Consider the following 24,395-nt stretch of genomic DNA (forward strand, 5'->3'; position numbering starts at 1 on the left):
AAATCCATACTTCAGACAATTAGTGACTTAACACAGAGACGAGGTCTGAAGGGACAATGTGGGGCTTTGGAGTACAGGTCACAGAAACCATGTTCTCTTGTGTCACTTGCTCTGGGGGAAGCCAGCCACCCTGGGCTGAACGGTCCTGGCGCACTGGGACCTGTTGCCACAGCCTGGCAAGAGGTCAAGGCCTTCTGTCCACAACTGTGTCAGCACACGCCTGGAAGTGGATCCTCCCTCCTCAGTCACGCCTCTAGAGGACGCCCACCCCTTCTCATAGCCCAACTGCAGCTTCCTGAGAAAGCCCAGTGAAGCTACTGCTAGATTCCTTATCCCCAGAAACTGTGGAGGATGAGCAGTGCTTCTTGCGGTATGCTGTTAGATGTCAGGTTAATGCACTATCTGGCTGTGGATAACTAACACAATTTCTGAGGCAAAAAAAAAAAGGGGGGGGGTCTGTTTACTTCAATTATGTTTGCACAGTACAAGAATATAAATTTTCATCACAAAACCATTTTTCAGTGTTTTCAGTGGTCCAAATATTTCATTACCAGTTACTTGTTAGTTCAAATTATGTTCTGGGTAATATATTGCAGTTATTAACAGTGGAGAGCCTCTCACATGCATCTTTATATACTTCGATGCATCTTAGGTCTAGGATGTGTTCAGTCAAAAAGCAATTAGAATAAATTAGTGAATGAATGAGCAAGTGAGTGGATTATCTAAAATATTTTTATGAAACGTGTAACAGCTCCTTTTTCACAAATCTCATTCAGTAGCTCAAGAAATCTGGACTCTTTCCTCAAGGGAAGGTTTGACCTAGCAGCTAAGATACCCATTGGAAGGTCCACATCCCACAACAGAGAATTTGGGTTCAAGTCCTGGCACTATCCTAATTCCAGCTTCCTGCTAGTGTGCATACTGGGAAGCAGCAGGAGATGGCTCAAGTAATGGCAGTCCTGCCACCCACACGGTAGACCTGGATTGGTTCCTGGCTCCCAGCTTCAGCCTGGCCCAGCCTCAGCCACTGTGGGCGTTCAGGGAGTGAACCAACAGGTGGGAACTCTGTTTCTGTCTTTCTGCCTCTTAAATATATATATATATATATAAATATATTTCCTTTTCATATGGTTTTCTATAATATCAGTGTATACTTCATCATCTTGTGGCACTGTGAACCAAATATTCAGTTAGGCAGTGTTACTGTGGAATTTGGTTTGGAGATGTTTAGACTGGTTTCAAGAACTAAAAGAGAAAGAAGTTCATTTATAAGGCAGCCAATGAGGTGGGAAAGACAGCAAGTGTGATTATTAAGTTGAAGTATGTACATGGGAAAGAAAGAGAAATAGAACACAATTAGGCAGGCAAAATGCCTCAGTGACACCCATTTGTCTTATAAATTAATAACATCTTACACCTGTTCAATCGACCCATTTGGAAATATTAATATTTAACCCACAAAAGCAGTAATTTCATATAGTTCTGCCTAAACCCACTTACCCTTTGCCAGGCACTATTTTAAGTGTTTTACACTGAAACTCATGTTACGCACATTACAGTCCCATGAGGAAATTTCTCTTTCAACTGCATTTCATAAATGAGTGCAGTGAGCCACAGAGAAGTTCTGAGATTTGCTGAGGTTTTCAGCAGAAGAAGTAGGTGAGATTTGAACCACTATGGAATCTGGGCTCTCAACCACCCAGGACTCCACTCCCTCAATAACATTTCCTTTTATGTGTCCTCACTCGTGTAATGGGAAAAAAATAGAATAATTCCTCGCTATCCCCTGGAGATTGGTCTCAGGACTCCCTGCAGTTGCTCAAGTCCCTGACATAAAATGTCATATATTTTACAGATAGCCTACCCACATCCTCCTGCTTACTAACTTAAATCAGTTCTAGCTTAGTTATCATACCTAATAAAGTATAAATCCTATATCAGTGGTCGTTATACTGTTGCTTAGAAAACACTAACAAGAAAAATGTATGCATACTTTTTTTCTTAAATATGTTTGATCCTCTGTTGGTTGCTTTTGCAAACGTGGAACCTGCAGATACAGAGAGCTGGCTGTAACTCCTTTATTGGACACATGTGGGAGTTACATGAATAATACATGCAAAGGCTGGCACTTTTCACATGAGTGTATGATCAACATTAGCTGTTATAATTAAACAGTGTGTCCCCAACCACCACAGCAGCCTTATCTTCCACTGCCTTACTACCCACAACTACTGAATTCTTGTCTTAAAAAGTAGCCAAATTGAGTCACTCAGTGTCTCCTGAGGCAGCTCACATTTCACCACAGTTCCACGGCTCCCACTTTCTAGTCCTTGGCCAAGGTCATTTCCTCCACGAACCTCCTGGGTCTCTGCCACAGTGTGTGATTCCAAACCCTTGCTGTGCACCACAATTTCTGTGACACTGGAAATTTGAAATTTGCCTTTTATTAGAATTTCTTACATGTTTATTCCCTGCAATTTCTAGCACAGCATATTGAATGCTTTAGGCGCTAAACAAATGTTTATTGTGTTTAATTTGAAATGCATATGAATAAGTTGAGGGAAAACAATTATTTAAAATCAAATAAAGAGCATTATAATACACATTAATTCTTTATTTTTAGCAAATCAAAATAAGACAAATAAAAGTGCTGATTTTTACTTTACCTATTACACCAAAAAATCTGGAAAAATAAAAAAAATTCAAATTACAAATACAAGTTTGTTTATGTCACCTATGGCAGACCTTCCAGGGAAAATACTGATTATCTCTTAAAATTAATACACATATATTAAAGCTAAAATTAATACACATGTATTAAGAGTACTTGGCCCCAGTGTCAGCATTACATGTACAGGCTAAAAATGAAAGGCAAAACAATTACGCAGGTAACTTTGTTTTAAAAGACTTATTTACTTATATTTTGAAAGGGTTACTGAGAGAAAAGGAGAGACGGAGAGAGACAGATCTTCCATCCTCTGGTGCACTCCCCAAATGGTGGCAACAGCCAGGATTGGGCTAGAACAAAGTCAGGAGCCAGGAGCTTCAACCAGGTCTCCAGCATCAGAGGAGGCAGGTTAAACAGCCCCAAAGGTAAGTTATAACACATCTTGTTCCTCTTGGCAAGGATCTATTTCAGAAGTAGTATGGGCAGAAACTCCGACTCCAAGCGTGGAGTATTTCTCCCTATGGAAACCGAGCAGCCAGTTCCCAGCCAGCCATGGCAGCCCAGTACAGCCACCAGAGGCTTTTGCAAGCCCACGGTTCTCACCTTTCTGTTGCTACTCCTTAGAAGCAGAGAACCTGTAGGGAGATGGGGAGTGTGACTGGATTTTCCAGGGTGACAATGAGAGGATTTCTCTATTAAGTAGGAAAGGAGAGATTTAGTGTGGACTGGCTCCTGCTCTTGAGTAACATTGTGAGCAGTTGAAAAATTATCTTGTTGACTCTTCTTTTGAATATTAAACCTGTGTTTCATGGCTCATGAAAAATAAATGCAGATCTCCACAAAGATCCCACTTGGACATTTCCTGGGATCATTTAGGCCTCCAAGACAGACTGGCACTCTTCAATCAGTTTGGACCCCTAGGGGAAAAAAAAAAAAAGCAAAGAAGCACATCTGTGAGGGAAAAAGAAAGAAAAAAAACCTAGATAGCTATGATCCCCAGATAGAAAAGCTTTCAGACTTAGCTGTTATATGCCTGGGCTGGACTCTAATGGGCCATTTTCTCATGTGTTTGGGCTTTTCTGCAGGCCTACTCCCTTAGCTTAGAGATCCATTAACTGTAATTCCTCTCCCACTTTTAGAACCCCCAACTGGCAATGAACTAAAAATTTGCTTCCTTTTCTCAAAAATTTAGGCGTTTTTTCTTGCAGGCTACAGACAAGATCATTAGCATTAGCACCGCATTGAGTCTGAAAACTGCTCCAGGCTGACCCCACAAGTCACTCCACACTTTGCACAGGAATTCAAAGGAGACAAATCTGCCGGCATCGAATCAGAGTGCCTTCTATGTGGGCAACATTGAATCAGAATGCCTTGTATGCGGGTTCTGGCATAGACCTCAATACTCTCAGTTCAGTAGTTTTCCTCGACTTTTACCTGTGTAGTCTGTATTCAAGTAGAGATTACCTGTGGAAGCCCAGATGGATAGATAGAAGTGAGACCTTCTTTAGCAAAAGTGGGAATGGGACAGTTAGAGTACCATTCTAAGATGTGTATACACACACATACACACCATGGAGGATTATCCACTTGCTCTCCTAGGAGCTCCTAAGATCCTTCAGAAAATGGTTGGAAGTCTATTATTAATTTAGTCCTCCCCATTTGCAAATAATACCATACTAAACTATTCAGACAAATTAAAATCCATATAACCATTTTTAAGGAAACAATACTTCTGGAGTTTAGGATATCCTTGCTTCTTTGGTAATCTATGATGTTTAAATCAATGTCCATGGGAAATTTCCCCATAAGCTTAACCCAAGACCTTCAGTTTTATCCTAGTCTATTTTCTTATAATCAAAACATGGTGATGGAATTTCTTCTTTCTGCATATCAGTCCTTCCTGATTTCATGTATCCCACAGTTCCTTGGTCAGTTTCTGTTCATAAAATGTTTCTGGATATGGTAAGATAGGAGGAACACCTTTAAGAAAACTTCTTTAATAATGAAAAATGGATGTGTAAAATTAGAACAGTGGTGATGGTTGGAGATAAGGTCCATGCAAGGTTTTCTTACATTAAAAAATGTAAGGGCTGGTGTTGTGATGTAGCGGGTAAGGCTGCAGCCTGCAATGCCAGCATCCCATATGGGTGCCAGTTCATGTCCACGTTACTTCACTTCCAATCCAACTCTCTGCTAATGGCTTGGTAAAGTAGTGGATAATGGCCCAAGGACCTAGACCCCTGTCATCCACCTAGGAGACCTAGAAGAGGCTCCTCACTCCTGCTTTTGGCCTGGCTCAGCACTGACCATTGTGGCCATCTGAGGAGTGGACTAGTGGATGGAAGATTTCTCTCTCTTTCTCTCTCTCTCTCTCTCTCTCTCTCTGTGTGTGTGTGTCTCCTCTCTCTGTAACTCAGACTTTCAAAATAAATGAATGAATTTTTGAAAAAAATGACTCATGATGAAATGAGGATGAAAAAAGAAGAAGAGATATCTTCCTTATGCTGAGTCTACTGAATCTAGATTTTCTACTCTTATTTCTTCTCCTGCTATGCCAGTGTTGGAAGACTGCCAACACGTCATCTATACCAGTTTATCCCTTGGGGATAGATATTAAGAATCTATCCCTAGTGACATGGCCTTCAATCTTTTCACATTCTGAATACTCTCCAAGCATAATAATTTACCAACAGACTTTTAAAATGTGTTGTCTGAACACCCTAAACAGCACTCTGTTCTAAAAATCAGTCCTTAAGGTATTCAGATCTTGCCAAAAAACTCATGAGAGCATTTCAGGCATGGAAAGCCAAGACACTGTGGCAAAAAATGGCCTACATGAAAGATCCCAGTGGAAAGAAAGGGCCATCAAAGAAGGAATACCTTTCTCTAAAGGGAGGAGAGAACTTCCACTTTACTTATGGCCCTGTCTAATAATGATGGTGTTTGTAGACTCAAAAGGCTTCCATAGCCTTGGAAGCTCATGACAAGAGCCTCAGGTGATCTGACATCATAAATAAGAGTGTTAATTGTTAAATTACCAATAAGAGTCACTGTGCCCTAACTTCCCTTGCAGGACCTCTGTCCTTAATGAGTTGTACAATGAAAATTAATGGTAAAACTGCCTTCAAACAGTACTTTATACTTTGTGTGTCTGTGTGGGTGCAAACTGTTGAAATCTTTACTTAGTATAGAGTTGATCTTCTGTATATAAAGATAATTTAAAATGATTCTTAATGAAGAATAGGATGGGAGAGGGAGTAGGAGGTGGGATGAGAGTGGGGGTGGGAGGGGTATGGGGGAAGAACTACTATATTGAAAAAGTTGTACCTATGAAATTTATATTTATTAAATAAATGCTTTCTTAAAAAAAGGATAGCCACTTCCCCACAAAAATGCCCTTCATTAATCTCTAGAACCTAAGAACATATTACCTTATATGCAAAAGAGACTTTGTAGATGTGACTAAGTTTATAAGGAGATTATGTTGAATGGCATAAGTATCCTTACAAGATTGCTAACTGATGAAATGGTACTGTTGCATTTCCTCAATCCTGTTGAACCAGAGGTAGCTCCTCATCTTTTTGTTGTCATTGATGGTCACAACGGGTCAGTTTTCTGGCTGAAAGCACTACATTCTGCAGTTGTCTGGTAAGTTCTTCATGATTCCATTTAGGTGAAACATATAGGCAGAAACAGTGTATAACTAGTCCTGTATGCTTTCTACCACATCCCATATGGAGGCAAAGAATGTTTAGTTTGTCCACAACTGTTGTCATTATACTAGGATTGTTCACTGGGTTAAGGAGGAGCCTACCAGGTTTGTCCTTTGAAAAGTTACTTTGTTTGGTCCAAAATTAAGAAGTTTGGAGAGTCGGACTTTGAAATTACATAAACATCCTGTTCTGCATTGGTCCTCTGAAAATCTCACAATCTATAAATCACCCTTGCCTATAAAATTATTGTATTTGAATTTATGCATCTTAAATGTCCTATTTCAATTCTTGCTTTATACTTGTATTTGCTGGTCTTTTCCAGAATTTTAATGTTAATCAAAATTCATTTTCTTTCTATATAATAAAAGTTTTTTGGTTTAAAAAAATAAAATGCATTGTCTCTCACCTCTTCTGAAATCTCAATGCCATCAGTAAAAAAATACAAAAAGAGAATAAAATGTTGTCAATGCTTTTCTAAAAAAAAAGTCACATAAAAATAAAATAGGCTGATAAATTTCTGGAGGGAAAAAATAGAAATCAATTGAGGGCAATATTGACCAAAGTAGAAGAACAGGAGTTCAGAATAGAAACATGAAAGATTTATGGTAGTAAAAAACCAAGAAGTCATTTATTTCTGGGCTGCTCTGTTTTTTATCTGGTATTTTCCAAATATTCCACAGATTCTTGAGGCCGCTAATATGCCTTCAATATATTCATTTTTATTTAGGTTAGTCAGAAATATTATTAATAATTAAAGAAGTCAAGTGGCCTAATGTATGAACAAAATGATCTTTAAAAATGAAAGAACCCAAAAAGTTTATCTGTTAGGTATTCATTCTGAAAAACTACATAAATATATATGTATATAAAATGACATAAATAAATAAATATATAAGTGTGTGTGTGAGAGAGAGAATAACTGGAGGATATAGCCCAGTGAAACTTAAAAGAATCCATGAAAGAACACAACATGAGATAAAAGAAATAGTCAAATTTCACCAGGATTGCATCGAAAAATAACCCCAGTTGGACCACCAATAATCAGGCCTAAAAATAACTTTTAATCCAAACTGAAAGCTAAAGTGAAAGGACTTCTCTAAATATAAAATTAAGATGATAGAATATTCAATTATAGAAACTGTAAATATATTATAATATTGTAAGAATTATAGAACCTGAAATATTTTCAGGGTATGTGGAATGTAGGTGCTTTCTGTTTTGTCAATGGGAAAAGGCAACTAAAAACTCCCAGGAGAGAAGATTGTACTAGGAAATCATAATTCAAATACATAAAACTAAATAAACATAGCATTGATTTGAAAGAGGCAGAGAGAAAGACAGAGACAGCAAGCAGGGTCTTCCCATTACTGGTTCACTCTCATTTCCCTACAATGGCAGGGGCTGTGTCAAACCAAAGCCAGGAAACTGGAACTCAATCCACATCTCCCACATGGGCGGCAGGGACCCAACCACTTGAGCCATCATCTCTTGCCTCCCAGGGTGCACATTAGCAGGAAGCTGGAATCAGAAGCCAGTCTGGAACTCAAATCCAGGCCCTCCAATTTAGCATAAGGGCCTTCCAAGCAGTATCTTAACTGCTGTACCAAATGCCCACCCCAAATCCTGACATATTCTCACTTGAGAGATACAGAATGAGAGACAGGATGACCTAAAGGTCAGTTACTCACATTTACTCATGATATTGCTATAAATGATATTCTTAGCAATCATTTTTTTTTTTTTGACAGGCAGAGTGGACAGTGAGAGAGAGAGACAGAGAGAAAGGTCGTCCTTTGCCATTGGTTCACCCTCCAATGGCCACCGCGCTGCGGCCGGCGCACCGCACTGATCCGATGGCAGGAGCCAGGTACTTATCCTGGTCTCCCATGGGGTGCAGGGCCCAAGCACTTGGGCCATCCTCCACTGCACTCCCTGGCCACAGCAGAGAGCTGGCCTGGAAGAGGGGCAACCGGGACAGAATCCGGCACCCCGACTGGGACTAGAACCTGGTGTGCCGGCGCCGCAAGGCGGAGGATTAGCCTAGTGAGCCGCGGCACTGGCCCACAATCATGTTATTGAATATACCATTTAATGGTTTATGGTTTTTAGCAACAACCTATTATCAAAGCACATAAACATGTACACAAAGCAGGATGTATAAATCTAGACAAGATCAAAGAAATGGCATAAAGATAACAAAGGTTGCAAAGAAATTTAGACATATTGATTACATTTTGGAGAGACATTAGATGGTAACTAAAGTTGAAAGATCAAGAAATAGAATATAAAATAACAATATTCTAACTTAAAATAATGGGAGTCCTTGGGTAGGATGGTTGAAGTTAGTATAAGTGCACTGTATTCTTTAAGTTATGGTAGTAGTTTAAGAAGTTATTAAAATGAGTGTGGTGATCACTGAAGAACTAAAAGCAAAAACTTAAAATTGGTTATCTCTTAGAAATGAGGAATGCCCCCTGCTTTCCTGTGTAAACTTTCACCATGTTCATATATTGCTTATGCCATCTGCAAAATTTATGTAACATATCCAAAGAAACTGGGCACAGTAACTCAGAATGACTTGCTCAATATAAATATCACCTGGATTAACACATCCGCATTTCTTCATAAATGCATCCCAATATTATAGTAGCTTTGTCAGCTCATCAAGTTTTAAGGATTTATTGTAAGTATCAACTACTACATTCAACAAGTCATTTCATAAGAACATGTATTAAACCACAACTAAGTGCAAAACTTTACTTGTCCAGATTTCTATAAAATAATGATAACTTTACATTCAATTTTCTGTTGGTTGATAAATAAACATCTTTGACTTTAATTACATTCCTTCACTGACCTGGAAGAGATAATTCCCAGGAGAAAGTAGAATTTTCCACTTTCAATACACATGATTTTGTGCAATGTGAGATGCCCCTTTTTGGCTAGTCCAAATTCAGCCTGGCGTACACAAGGTGAATAGGCTACACCCTACATTGTTCCATCCTGTGTGGGTGAAGGAGTCTGAGTTTTCTATTTTACTCCCATTTTTATTTCTTTCATACTCTTGCCAGCATCCTAACATTGGTTTTGATTCTTTTTTTCTCCTTAGAATTCGCCTTCATTATGGCTTTACTTCTTAAAATATGTTTTCTGTCTTATCCAAAAATGCTTCCTCTCCCAATAGCCATGGCTGGAACTACAGACTTCCAGCCTGCCTGCTCTCCCTTGCAACAGGAAGAACAGGCCCAAGTAATTGACCAGTATTATCTAGAAAAGAAAGCAGCTAGTCCCTCACAGCCCTTGGAAGAGCTACTGGCTGCTGTGCCTCCTCATATTCATTAAATAAATAGGTCCCTTGGACACTCCTGGGAAGCTACTAAGAATTATTCCATTTTACAACAGCAGACCACGACTCCTTCTGAAGTACAGAGCCAGAGTAATATGCAAAATTTTAAATAAGGTTCTAAAATACTTTGATCATCTATTCCCACTATTTTTGCCAAGTGTTTCATATACCTTAGGATTATTTTTAAATATTTCAATCTTTCTCATTGAATATTCCCAAATTACTTAATTTTCTTGTATAAATCTGTTACTTTACAATTGTCTCATTATTTCTGTTACTATCCTTGACCCCAACTTCTCACCAAGAGTTAGATAAATGGAAATATTGGAAGGGGTGGGGGAAAATTATGATTCTTTACCTTTCCCTTAAACTAGTAGTTCTTAAGGTACAGTCCCCAGTTGAGCAACAGAATCATCTGGAAGCTTGTTAGAAATGTAAAAGTCGGATCTCACCCCAGATCTACTAAACCAAGAGTTCTAGCAGCAGAACACACTTGTTCTGTTTGTATAAGCCTTCCAGTTGTTTCTGGTGCTCACTGGAGTCAGGAATCATTGTCTTAGGAAAATCACGCAAAGGTAAACTTGACCAAACTTCAGAGATTGTGCGGAATTATGTATAATAAGCATTTTGATCTGAAGAAATAATTCTAGTCCATTTAAATTAGCATAATATTATCTTCAGATAACTTCTATTTTCTACTTTAGTTTTGGGAGAAAATCTAAATGAAGAAGAAAGGGAAAGAGAGAAAGAGAATATTTGGACTTTTTAATAATTAAGTTTTGCTGTTGGACAACAAACTAGGAAGAACAGCAGACAGAAATCTTCTGAGAATGCTCTTGAATGAAATTGTTAGAGTTTCGAGATCAAGGACACTCCAGGAATACTTCCTTTGGAATTCACTGACACGGCTCTTCACCAGATGTGTTTGTTTGACTGGATATGGGGTTGTTAGTCCGGTGGAGTCATATTTCTCAAGGTTTTATGAAAAGAAGGCTTTAAAATAAATAAATCAACAGGACGCTAGTGCAGGTGGACTATGTTAGTCGTGTGCTAGTCCAGGACTGGGCAAGCAGTTTACTGGGGCCTTTGTAGTTTATATAGTCTCTGCCCTAGGACTGGAGCCTGCTGTTGCAGCAATGAAGTATCCATTAATAATTTGTAAATAAATGAGTGTGGCTATTTGCCAATAAAACTTGCTACACATATACAGGACAGGGAGCTAGTTTAACCTGGGGCTATAGTTTGTTACCCTTGGCTAGACCATAGATACATGGCTCCTCACATAAGCACAGGTACAGGTTAGCTAAATGGGTAGAAAGGAGTCACTGTGGGTGATGAAGGCATTCATGAAAATTAGTACCTTTGAAAATATCCCCCAGGGCTTCGCTAAACTCAACCACAGTAAACCAGCCCCAGCCTGTTTTGCAAAAGCATGAAACTGCTCTATTTTTCTTAACTTCACGCTTGCACTCCTCCACACAGATCCTATCACCTACAATGCCTGGGTTTCTTTTCCTGAAGTCATGTCCCTGGTAAAGAAGCCAATCCCAGGTGCTCTGCTTTGATTCCCTTTGGTGAAATTACACAAGGTTACCAAGCAGCATCCCTCTATGATTCTCAGAACTGTAAGTCACACTTTACTATCACGAAAGCCCATCTACTTGTTGACAATTTGCGAGTAAATCACAGAAAATGTTCTTCTGGAGGTTAGTTTGGGGAGGATTCAGACACTCTTTTCTCCTGCCGTGTTTTTTCATCTCTCTGTTCTTCACCTTCTATTCTCATGAATGTCTGCCCACTGAAACAAGGAAATCCTCTGTATCTGGTTCCCTAGTTAATCCCTAAACCACATTTGGTGATTCTTGCTGATTGTACCCTAGAAATTTCTTGAACAAAACTCCAGTCTTCCCAAATAAGTCTTTAAATGGCCATTTCTATAAAATTCCTCTATTTTTTCCAAGGAAGCCATTTTTCTACTTTGCCAAAGGGCTTCAGCTCATCCTTTTTCCTCCTAACCCCAAAATCTAAGCATTCATGATTCATCCAGCATCATGGGTTGTACCCATCTCCATTCATGCCTAATTCTCCTGGTTTTCTCAAGTGCACATAAATACTAAAATATCCTACACCAAGTAGAGTTAATTACTCCAATCCACCTAAACTGAGATTTTCTCTAAATCCACTTAATTGAAATAGAGAAAGGATTTCTCTTGCAGTAACATTCCTCCTTTTTTCTTTTACATTGATAAATCCTAACAATCCTTAGAGAACAAACAGGAAACAGGAATACCTCTTCTTGAAAACATATTTCACTTTTCTCTGTTCGGCAGCACACCTGCACCAGATGAGTAAAATTCCCCAAAACGGCTTGAAACTGTGTCTCTGATGCATACAGTTTCTGCTTCACAAGGTTGCTGAGGAACCTAAATAACAAAGAAACAAACAAACAAACAAACAAAAACCACTAGTACTCCCTAAGTTCTAGAAAGCAAGACTGCACAGCCGCCTTTTTTATCCTGAGCACCACACCACCCATGCCTTTTCACCATTCCCACTCTTAAGACTGAAGGCTGGCCGGTGCCACAGCTCAATAGGCTAATCATACGCCTGTGGCACCAGCACCCCGGGTTCTAGTCCCGGTTGGGGCACCGGATTCTGTCCCGGTTGCCCCTCTTCCAGGCCAGCTCTCTGCTGTGGCCAGGGAATGCAGTGGAGGATGGCCCAAGTGCTTGGGCCCTGCACCCACATGGGAAACCAGGAGAGGCACCTGGCTCCTGGCTTCGGATCAGCATGGTGCGCAGCCACAGCATGCCGGCCGTAGCGGCCATTGGAGGGTGAACCAACGGTAAAGGAAGACCTTTCCCTGTCTCTCTCTCTCACTGTCCATTCTGCCAGTAAAAAAAAAGAAAAAGAAAAAGAAAAACTGAAGGCTTTCACTATGGAAGTCAGTCTGGAGATTCCTCAGAAACCTGAATATAACCCTACCATACAGCCCAGCCATCCCACTCCTTGGAATTTACCCAAAGGAAATTAAATTGGCAAACACAAAAGCTGTCTGCACCTTAGTGTTTATTGCAGCTCAATTCACAATAGCTAAGACCTGAAATCAACCTAAATGCCCATCAACAGTAGACTGGTTAAAGAAATTATGGGACATGTACTCTATAGAATACTATGCAGCAGTCAAAAACAATGAAATCCGGTCATTTGCAACAAAATGGAGGAATCTGGAAAACATCATGCTGAGTGAATTAAGCCAGTCCCAAAGGGACAAATATCATATGTTCTCCCTGATTGGTGACAACTAACTGAGCACCAAAAAGGAAACCTGTTGAAGTGAAATGGACACTATGAGAAACGGTGACTTGATCAGCCCTTGCCCTGACTGCTGAACAACTTAATACTTTATCCCTTTTAATATTTTTTTTGTTCTACTTAATACTATTGGTTGAACTCTGTAATTAACACACAATTATTCTTAAGTGTTGAAACTTAACTGAAAAGTTATCCCTGTTAAATATAAGAGTGGGAATAAGAGAGGGAAGAGATGTACAATATGGGACATGCTCAAGCTGACTTGCCCCAAATGGTGGAGTTAGAAATGTGCTAGGGGATTCCAATACAATCCCATCAAGGTGGCATGTACCAATGCCATCTCACTAGTCCATGTGATCAATTTCTGTTCACAATTGATCATGATGATAGGACTAAAAGTCAAAGGCATCACATAAACAAGACTAGTGTCTGAAAATAATAACTGATAGAATAAAAAAGGGAGAGAACGATCCAACATGGGAAGCGGGATACACAGCAGACTCATAGAATGGCAGATCTGGCCTCAGAATCAGCCCTTAAGGCATTCGGATATGGCTGAAGAGCCCATGAGAGCATTTCAGGCATGGAAAGCCAAGACACTCTGGCAAAAAAAAAAAAAAAAAAAATTTAAGTGACCTAAATGAAAGATCTCTGTGAGTGAGATCCCAGTGGAAAGAACAAGTCATCAAAGGAGGAGGTACCTTTCTCTGAAGGGAGGAGAGAACTTCCACTTTGACTATGACCCTGTCAGAATAAGATCGAAGTCGGTGAACTCAGAAGGCCTCCATAGCCTTGGCAACTCATGACAAGAGCCTAGGGTGATTACTGATGCCATAAACAAGAGTGTCAATTTGTTAAGTCAACAACAGGAGTCACTGTGTACTTACTTCTCATGTGGGATCTGTCCTTAATGTGTTGTCCAATGTGAACTAATGCTATAACTAGTACTCAAACAGTATTTTTCACTTTGTGTTTCTGTGTGGGTGCAAACTGTTGAAAGCTTTACTTAATATATGCTAAATTGATCTTCTGTATATAAAGATAATTGAAAATGAATCTTGATGTGAATGGAAGGGGAGAGGGAGTGGGAGAGGGGAGGGTTGTGGGTGGGGGGGAAGTTATGGGGAGGAAAAAGCCATCGTAATCCATATTCTGTACTTTGGAAATTTATATTCATTAAATAAAAGTTAGAAAAAGACTGAAGACTTTGAAAATAGCTTGATGTCTTCATGGTGTTCACAATGTCCATCCCTATCTTCAAGTGCCCTGTTGTCACCCACTGGAGATGATACAGAAGAAAAGTGCCCAGTGGGAGAGGGGTGATACACCGTGTTCAATTGCACTTTGCCCTCAGGACACTTGACATGGACAGTTGGAACAAAGCAGGATGGGTAACTGAGTCACTTGACCCCAGAACTGAGATGCCACCCATCCTCTGTTGCCCCACTGCCACCAACAGCAATGTCTTCAAGGCAAATGTGATACCAGTGAAGGCCCTGGGCAGTGGCCAACACAGTCACCACAGGGAAGGCTCTGCTTTTTCTGGCTCCCAGGATGGTCCCACAGGCCCTACAATTACAGATGAAGCAGATGGTCATAGTTTACCTACCCAGTGGAAACAATAAAAGGACCTCCAGCTGAAGGTGGTGACCCACACCTTCACATCCCCTATTAGAACCATGAGGACAAAGCAGAGTCACATAGCTACAAATAATGGGGAAGCATAGCCCATGATTTCTTTTCCAGAAACTACCATTGTGATGGGGCTAATTTGAGAAGCATGTGAAGCTGTTAACCTCTGAGGGCCAGCGAGACAAAGCCAAAGGAAGCTGGATAATTTGGGGGCCAACATTGGAATGGAGAGCAGTTCCTGATGCTTGGGAGATAGCAGCATCCCATATGAGTACTGACTGGAGTTCCCACTGTCACACTTGTGATCCAGCTTCCTGCTAATGTGTCTGGAAGAGCAGCAGAAGATGGCTCAAACTTTTGGGATACTACTACCCACACGGGAGACCTGGATGGAGCTCCTGGCTCCTGGCTTTGGCCTGGCCCAGCACTAGTCATTGTGGCCATTCGATGAGTGAACCAGAGGATGGAAGAGTCTCTCTCTCTCTCTCTCTCTCTGTCTCTCCTCTCTCTCTCTATCTCTTTCTATCTTTCTCTCCTTCCCTCCCTCCCCCCTTCTATCTCCCCTCCCTCCCCCTTTCTCTCTCTGTCTTACCCCTCCATCTCTCTCTCTGTAATTCTTTCAAAAAATAAATAAATCTTATTTTTAAAAAGAAGCTGGGTGATTTTAACTAAGTCTATGGTTACCCCCGATTCCAAGTCCTAGAAATTGAGGGAAAATTAGATAGAGGACAAAGATTTCTATACAAAAATATTCATTGTGACAATTCATAATAGAAACTAAAGACAATCTTCATGCCTAACAATAAAGAATAGCTAAATTCATATAATAGAAGAGTGCATAGTCATTAAAATTCTATTTTGAGGAATAATTAGTGGCAAATATATGAATTCTAATTTGTTAAAAAGCTATATTAAGAAATAATGTCAACAGTCAATGTCTTTTACGTGTATTAATATTTACTGTATTTCAGGCAATGTGTAAGAATTTCATGTCTGTTATCTCATGCTATGATTTCTATATTCATTTTAAAAGGCTCTATCTCATCTCCATTCCATCTCCGTTCCATACATACTGCATCTGTAATGGTGGTTTCTAACTCCTTAGGAATAATATGAGGGGACTTGAAAAATGAAAAATGTAATCAAAAGATAAGTTTATTTTGGTGTAAAACTTTTTGAAATCTGTGCATAGTTTTTTCATAATACAGATTTTCCATGACCTTGCTGAAGAACCTTAGGACATACATCACCAACTGGTGGTGAGAGCCTCCCCCTGCCCCAGAAGACATGAGGATCAAGAACCACATGCAGGGGCCAGTGCTGTGGCTCACTTGGTTAATGCCCTGCCTGTGGTACCGGCATCCCATATGGGCACCGGGTTCTAGTCCCAGTTGCTCCTCTTCCAGTCCAGCTCTCTGCTGTGGCCTGGGAAGGCAGTGGAAATGGCCCAAGTCCTTGGGTCCCTGCACCCCCATGGGAGACCAGGGAGAAGCACCTGGCTCCTGGCTTCAGATCAGCATGGCTCCAGCTGTGGCAGCCATTTTGGGGGTGAACCAATGGAAGGAAGACCTTTCTCTCTGTCTCTCTCTCTCTCTCTCTCACTGTCTAACTCTATCTGTCAAATAAAAAAAAGAATCACATGTGAGGACTCATCCAGCAGACAAGAAGCACACCCCAAATTTCAACTCAGTGAAAAAGACTCACTCAGTGGAGGACAAGAGTAATTCTGTGGTTCCCCAGTGAAACCTCCATAAGACTCATTTCTGAGTTCTGTGTGGATTGGGTAACTTCTAAGTTCTGCAAATCATAAAAACACCAGCAGCTCTGCCATGGCATCCTCTCAAAGCGCATAATTCAGGAGAAATGGAGGGGTATGACCTTCTTTTCATGACAAAACATAAACCAGCTTTGCCTTTTCAAAGTGTCCAGTTTGTGGCAGCTCATGACAAGAGCCTCGGATGATCACTGATGTCTTATAAATAAGAGTGTCAATTATTAAATCAGCAATAGGAGTCACTGTGCACTTACTCCCCATATAAGATATCTGCCCTTAATGTGTTGTACCAAGCAAATTAACGGTAAAGCTAGTCTTCAAACAGTACTTTATACTTTGTGTGTCATGGGTGCAATCTGTTGAAATCTTTACTTAGTATATACTAAGTTGATCTGCATATAAAGAGAATTAAAAATGAATCTTAATGAAGAATGGGATGGGAGAGGGAGTAGGAGATGGGATGGTTGTGGATGGGAGGGAGGTTATGGGGGGAAAATTGCTATAACCCAAAAGTTGTACTTTTGAAATTTATATTTATTAAATAAAAGTTAAATAAATAAAAGTATCCAATCTGCAGATGAGCAGGAGACAGAGTACCTGGAGGGCACATGTCTCCTCAGTGGGGCAGGAATGGTGCCACGGATAGCATATCTGGCCAACTCATTGGGAATGGGGGGTGAGAGGAGTTCCATAAAGTGCCTGCTTGAGAATTTTGTAGATAATTGATGGAACTGAGATTCCATGTAAACAGTAATAGAAAGAGACTACAAAACCTGCACTATTAATCTCTTAGAACCAAAGACTGATGGAGCCATAGCAATTGTGGTGTTTGCACTGGTATACCTACATATTTGTATACTGCATATGTATTTATACTGGATATCTGCATTGTTGGAATTAAATGATTATAATTTTCCTCTTTACATTCTCCTGTATTTTAGAGTATAGTAAGATCAATATTTAAAAAGAACTAGAAATTATAGGCATTATTTTTTCTAACTACTCTCTATATATTCAATTTTCATCCTAGATTAGACCTTAATGATCACTATGGAAAGAAAACATTGCTCGTGTTTGTGCATCTATACCATTCAAGTCTGTGTGATTAGGATATATGCGTATAATCAAATCAGTTTATACCACCTTTGAATAATACACCTAATTATCAGTTTTTAGCAGATTAATTATTCAAGATCATAAATTCGGACTATTTCTCATTTGAATTTCATGGATTTGCCTCAGAACATATTTTCCCACAGAAACATTGCTTGTGGTGTTGAATTTATGAGCCAACCTATAAAAGCATAAGAGCTTAAGTCCCAGATCACAGAAATTTTCTATCATGGGTACCTCAGAGAAAATCAAATCATAGATCTTTCAGACCTACACAATGGGATTATCCTGTTTCCATGCTTCTATTTCAAGCTTCTGTGGTCTGTTATAGATGATTAAGTATTGCTAAGGGACCAAAGCTGGTTCAAGAAAAGGACAGAGTTTTCTGCTAGCTCATTCAAAATCTGAAGTTCTCTTTTCTCCTAATATAAGTTGAATATTCTACATCTGAAAAAGGAAATGTAACAAGAGATACCACAGAAATAAAAATCACCAGGAATTACTACAAAGAGCTATATGCCAACATGTTGGAAAATCTAGAAGAAATGGGTAGATTCCTAGAGACATCATCTACCAAAATTGATTAATGAAGACATAGAAAACATAAACAGATCAATAACCAAAACAGAGATTGAATCACTAATGACCTTCCCAAAAAGAAAAGCTCAGGAATGGATGAATTCACTGCTGAATTCTACCAGACATTTAAAGAACTAATTCCAATTCTTCTCGGGCTATTAAAAACAATTTAAAGGAGGGAATCCTCCTAAGGTCTTTCTATGAAGCCAGTATCACCCTAGTTCCTGAACCAAAAAAAAGAAACAACAGAGAAAGAGAACTGTAGACCAATATCCCTGATAAACATAGATGCAAAAATCTTCAACAAAGTATTAGCTAATTGAATCCAACAACATATCAGAAAGATCATTCACAGTGACCAAGAGGCATTTATCCCGGTATACAGGGATGGTTCAACATTTGCAAATCAATCAATGTGATACATCACAAACAAACTGAGGAACAAAAACCATATAATTATCTCAATAGATGCAGAGAAAGCATTTGATAAAATACTACATCCTTTCATGATGAAAACCATAAGCAGATTAAGTATGGAAGAAACATTCCTCAACACAATCAAGGAAATTTATTGCATCCTTGAATTGGGAAAAGCTGGAAGCATTCCCCTAAGATCCAGAACCAGATAAGGATGCCCACTTTCACCATTGCTATATAGTCCTGGAAATTTTAGCCAGAGCCATCATGCAAGACAAAGAAATCAAAGGGATACAAATTGGAAAGGAGAAAATCAAACTATCCCTATTTGCAGATGACAAGATTTTATATATAAGGGATCTGAAAGACTCCACTAAGAGACTATTGGAACTCTTAGAAGAGTTTGGTAAAGTGGCAGTATATAAAACCAACACAGAAAAATCAGTAACCTTTGTATATACAGACAATGCCATGGCTGAGAAAAAACTTTTAAGATCAATCCCATTCACAATAGCTACAAAAATTAAATACCTTGGATAAGTTTAACCAAGAATGTCAAAGATCTATGATGAAGATTATAAAACATTAAAGAAAGAAATAGAAGAAGACATTAAAAATGGAAAAATCTTCCGTGTTCATGGATTGTAAGAATCAATATCATCAAAATGTCCATACTATCTAAAGCAATTTACAGATTCAATACAGTCCCCATCAAAATACCAAGGACGGTCTTCCCAGATCTAGAGAAAATGATGCTAACATTCATATGGAAACACAAGAGATTCTGATTAACAAAAACAATCTTACACAACAAAAACAAAGCTAGAGGTATCACAATGCCAGATTTCAGAGCATACTGCGGTTAAATAATCAAAACAGCCTGATACTGGCACAAAAACAGACATGTAGACCTGTAGAACAGAATAGAAACTCCAGGAATCAATCAATCCTCACTTCTGTCTTCTTTCTCCTGCAGTTAGTTTCCCACGTTGGTTATTTAAAAACAAAGAAAATCCCCTACTGTTTGGGGACAGGTAAGAAAAAAGAGTCTTCCTTGATTAGAAACCAAAGGTCTGGGAATGAAATTCAGGGCAGGAGATATCATGGTGTCCTGTTACCTATCCTGATCACGACAAATAAAAAGGTAGTTAGTTCACAACAGGGGACTCTGCCATTTGTAAGCAAGACCACTCCCTACCCCCACCACACTACCAACCACGTGGTACACATGATCTGTTTGCTGTGCTCTGTCCCTCCAGCTTCCTCCTGCCTCCTCCACTCTGGTATCTCTACTTACCAACCTCATTGCCTTTATTTTAAAACATTTTCCATAGTATTTATACTCTTTTAGGTTTTTTACTTTTTAATTTACCTTTTTGTCATCTTAAATACTATTATTTTAGCTTTCTTTACTTGAGAGGCAGAGAGAGAACACCTTCCTGTCCACTAGTTCACTCTCCACATGACTGCAATAGCATAAGCTGGGCCAGAGCTAAGCCAGGGCTGACACCAAGAACCAGGAACACAATCCAGGTTTCCCAAGAAGGAGCAGGAATCCAGCCACTTGAGGCATCACCACTGCCTCCCAGGATCTGTATGCAAGAGAAGCTAGAGTCAGGAGCCAGAGCTAGGGATTTAACCCAGGTACCCTAATGTAGAATGCAAGTAATTGGCTAAAAGCCCACTCTATTACATCCTGTTTTTGGTATTCAGTACTATCAACATGTTTTCACTTTTTCATTTCTATGCTGCCAATCTTTTATTTGTATTAAATTCATCCATAATTCCATTTAAAGGCCATTTTATGCTTTAAATGTTGCTTTGTATATTTTCCATACTATTTTATATGCTGTTTTAAATTTTAACATTTCAACTACATAATTTTTATTCTATTTTAAATTATTTTACTTTAAACTTCTCTATGTCTTTTGTTTGCTCTATCTTACTCTTAATTATCTTACTGATGTTTTCCTTTCCCCTCCAGGAGCTACTTTACTTGCTTGTTTGTTTTGTATTTTGTGGACTGAGGAGTGTTGTCCAGCCAGAATTATGCAGGCATAAGTAGAGATACCTTACCGCTATCACGGAAAGCTGCAAGTTTTTTCAAGACTGGCCTTTCCCAGTTTCCCAATATGGGTCTTTCTAGGAATATCCAGAAATCCTAATAGTAACTATCTCTGTAGTACTGTTTTCTCCATACAAGAGTACATGATGAATTTGCTGGAACAGGGATGCTGTTTCTGAATATTTCACATTTCTGTGTCTAACATTTACATAAAGAGCACCATATTTTAAAAATTGTGGAGGCTACTATTGTAACTCTTTGATTTAGGGCACAGCAGCAGCCATATTTTGGTAATTAATCACATGCACTTTGAGCCAGATAGTTTGGGCTCAAACTCCAGCTCAACAACCTCTGTACCCATTGCATGATCTCACAGCAGATTCTTGGGCAAGCTCAGCCTATTTCCTCATTATTAAAATGAAGCAGTACCTGCTATGGTTTGAGCAGAAGTTGGTTCCCCATGACTCATGTAGACATTTGAATCCCAAAGTTTTATGTTGTGCTAATGGTTAATGTTGATTTAGATGTGGAAACTGTGAATTGATTTGGGAGTTTGGCATTGGGTTCTTGCCCTTAGGAGTAGTTCCTGCAACAGGGTTGCTTATATGAGCCCACTGTGCTTCCTGTCTCTGCTTCCTGACTTGCGATGTGATTTTCCCTCTGCCATACTCCAGCCATATCACTAATGGGGCCACTCAAATTGGACTGTGAAACTCCAAAGCCACAGGCTATTAAAAAAACCTTCATTCTCCCTAAGTAATTCCTCTCAGGTGTAAATCTGACTAAAACTTCATCTATCTCATAAATATTCTTAAAGATTTATTTTGTTTATTTGAAGCGGAGTTACAGAGAGAGGCAGAGAGAGAGACAGAGAGAGATCTTCCATCTGCTGGTTCACTCCCGAAATGGCTATAATGGCCAGAGCTGAGTCTATCCAAAGCCAGGAGCCAGGAGCTTCTTCTGGATCTCCCATGTAAGTGCAGTGCCCCAAGGACTTGGGCCTTCTGCTGCTGCTTTCCCAGGCATTTTAGCAAGGAGCTGAATTGGAAGTGGAGCATCCAGAACTCTAGCCAGTACCCATATGGGATGCCGGTGCTGCAGACCGGGGTTTTAACCCACTGCACCACAGCACTGGAACTCTTATCTCATAAATTTGTAATGAGGTTTTCATAAATTTTCAAATGTAGGTTGGTGCCTATCCAGTCTGGGAAACTTCCTAAGAGGAAGCAAAGTACGTACTCAGGAATTGAGATGGACTTTTACCTTCTTATATCTTATTAGACTTGAGCTAAAGAAAGAATAAGAGTTATGATAGTCTTTGGGTACTTAGTGAAGTGGAAAGTTTTAAAGCTATATTTGTGGTCAGCTTTATCACACAGAAAATACCTGGCCATGACCCCTGATTTTTGATGACTTCAGACCCAGCTAACTGCCTCTCTTTCCATTATTATCTTGCCATTCATCATTTTTCTGTAATTTCAGCAACTGCATTAATGATCCATATGTGACATATTGACTGCAAAACTGAATTCAGTTGTCTACATTACCTTGCATCCATGTTCTTTATGATGCAACTTTTCTACTCCTCCTATAAAGAAATGAAGTCTATTTCCACATGAGCTAGCCATGCCGCAGAACTGTCATTGCACAGTTCCAAACCTTGGCCTCTGGTGGCCTCTACCCTTTCTCTCTCTTCCAGCTACCATTTGAAGAAATTGAGTTGGAAACCAGACAACAGGGCACCACGTGCAAGAGAAAGAAACAGTTCAAGCTGAGGTCAGTCAAGGCCAACAGCCCACAATTGGCTTAGCAGTCTAGTGCAGTCATGTAAGCAAACTCAGCTGCAGACTGGCCCAGGTCAGTACATTCACCCAGTCAACACAGAGAACTTGAGCAATAATCATTGATGTGCTGAGCCACTACATTTTATCAAAAACTAATTGTATAACATATGAGGAAAGGGTAAGGGGAAACAATGGACAATGAGCCACAGTAGCCAGAAGGAAATAGGGTGGACAACATAGAGGAATGATAAGATAGTTTAATAGATGTGAAAGCAAGAGCTGAAATTTTGCTGACTTCATCCAGAAAACTTTTTTTTTATACAGAACGTGTCATGGAAAATGTTGCTCAAATTTAAAGAAATTGTATCCCACTAGCAACATTTAAGATCAATATGTATTTAAGATCAATGTATTATTAACAGCAACCAAATCAGAATAGCATTTTGTAAAGTAATAATTTATATTCATAAATTTTCTAATTTGTAAATGTTTCCATATACCACATATATGTCATCTATAAGGGGCCTTTAAAAAGTTCATGGGAAATGCATATCATTTAATTCCATTTTTCAAGAACTTTTTGAAGCAAATTCATATAAGCATGTACACACCATGACTTTATATAATTTTGAAAAGAATTGTACATCATTCATCTCACCTTCCCCTGGACAGGCACTTGCAGACTAAGAGTATAATAACCCTACCTCATTGTTTATTGTCAACAAATAGGAATCTTTCCTTACTCTGAAACACAAAATATCTGTGAAGTATTTCTCACTGTAGCTTTAGTGGCAGAAATTTGGTTGGAAGTGATAAGGAAAATGATTTAGAGCTTTAAAAATGCACTTTTAATAATTAAACATATTCGAAGATGAAATAGGCTACTTTAAGCAAATGATCTGTCCATCACTGGAAGTATTCATAGAGGAACTTCACAGTATGTTTTAGAAGAATTTCTTGAATTTGAAAAAGGAAGTATTGATTAATACTTAAAATTCCCTTTTTTTCAGAATGCTTTGATTTTATATCCTCACTGAAGTATGTGACATTTAAATGTTTATCTCCTATATTTTGAGCTTCTTGTGACACCCTGGTTTGCTATACCCTGAGAAGTTGCTGCAACACCTTATATGGTGCAAGGAAGTTCATTATGGGGTGGTAGGAGATATACAGAGGAAATCAAGTATTGAAGGAGTTGAAATCAGAGGCATTATATTATTACCAGCTGGCACCCTTCAGTAATCACCCCCAAATCATCCTTCCAGGTAGATTAAAAAGCACCCCTAATAACAGTAGTAGAAGTTATCAGTTACATACTACGAGGTGACACGTGTCATCCTCAAGGAACACTGCAAAGCACTTTCCCAACACATGAGGGCTTGTCAAAAAGTTAATGAAAAATGCATATATAAGGCCAACACTGTGGCACAGTGGGTTAAGCCGGAGTCTGCTGTACAGGCAACCCATATAGACACTGGTTAGAGTCCTGGCTACTCTACTTCCAATCTAGCTCCCTGCTATTCCTGGGAAAGCAGCAGCAGATGACCCAAATCCTTGGGCCTCTGCACCTGGATGAAGCCCCTGGCTCCTGACTTCTGCCTGGCCCAGCTCTGGCCGTTGCAGCCATTCGGGGAGTGAATCAGTAGATGGAAGAACTCTCTCTGTCTATCTTTGTCTCTCTGTAACTCTGCTTTTCAAATAAATAAATAAATAAATCTTTTTAAAAAATGCATATTATGAAAGTCAATGAATGGATTCCAAAAATATTTCTTGCCAAAGCAAACATCTTTTAACTCTACATTTCATGATGTTTTGAAGTATCCTTGTTTAGCTCCTGCAGAATATTAGTAGGTTCTGTTGTCCAAGGATTTCTGGGTTAGAACAAGCTAACCAGATAGTCAAGATTTCACTGACTTTTATTTTTAATAGCAAGTATCAATTTTCAAGGGAAAAAGGGTAAAAAAATTCCCAACTTACTTGACCAAAGAA

The 24,395-nt window shown here is 39.3% G+C and overlaps 1 protein-coding gene across 1 annotated transcript in view; it reads right to left on the minus strand.

The window, feature by feature from the left end:
- Window positions 1-1,840: 1,840 nt before the first annotated feature.
- The window catches only part of LOC103350776 (alpha-fetoprotein), a 53,237-nt gene continuing 30,682 nt past the window's right edge, over window positions 1,841-24,395 (minus strand). The window contains exons 13-14 of the mRNA XM_008267758.4: window positions 12,018-12,150; window positions 1,841-3,585 (exon numbers count right to left, since the gene is read on the minus strand). Coding sequence (XP_008265980.2) covers window positions 3,541-3,585; window positions 12,018-12,150 — 178 coding nt within the window. The 3' untranslated portion in view covers window positions 1,841-3,540. The remainder of the gene's footprint in view (window positions 3,586-12,017; window positions 12,151-24,395) is intronic.

The sequence above is a fragment of the Oryctolagus cuniculus genome, chromosome 8, assembly GCF_964237555.1.
Source record: "Oryctolagus cuniculus chromosome 8, mOryCun1.1, whole genome shotgun sequence".
NCBI lineage: Eukaryota > Metazoa > Chordata > Mammalia > Lagomorpha > Leporidae > Oryctolagus > Oryctolagus cuniculus.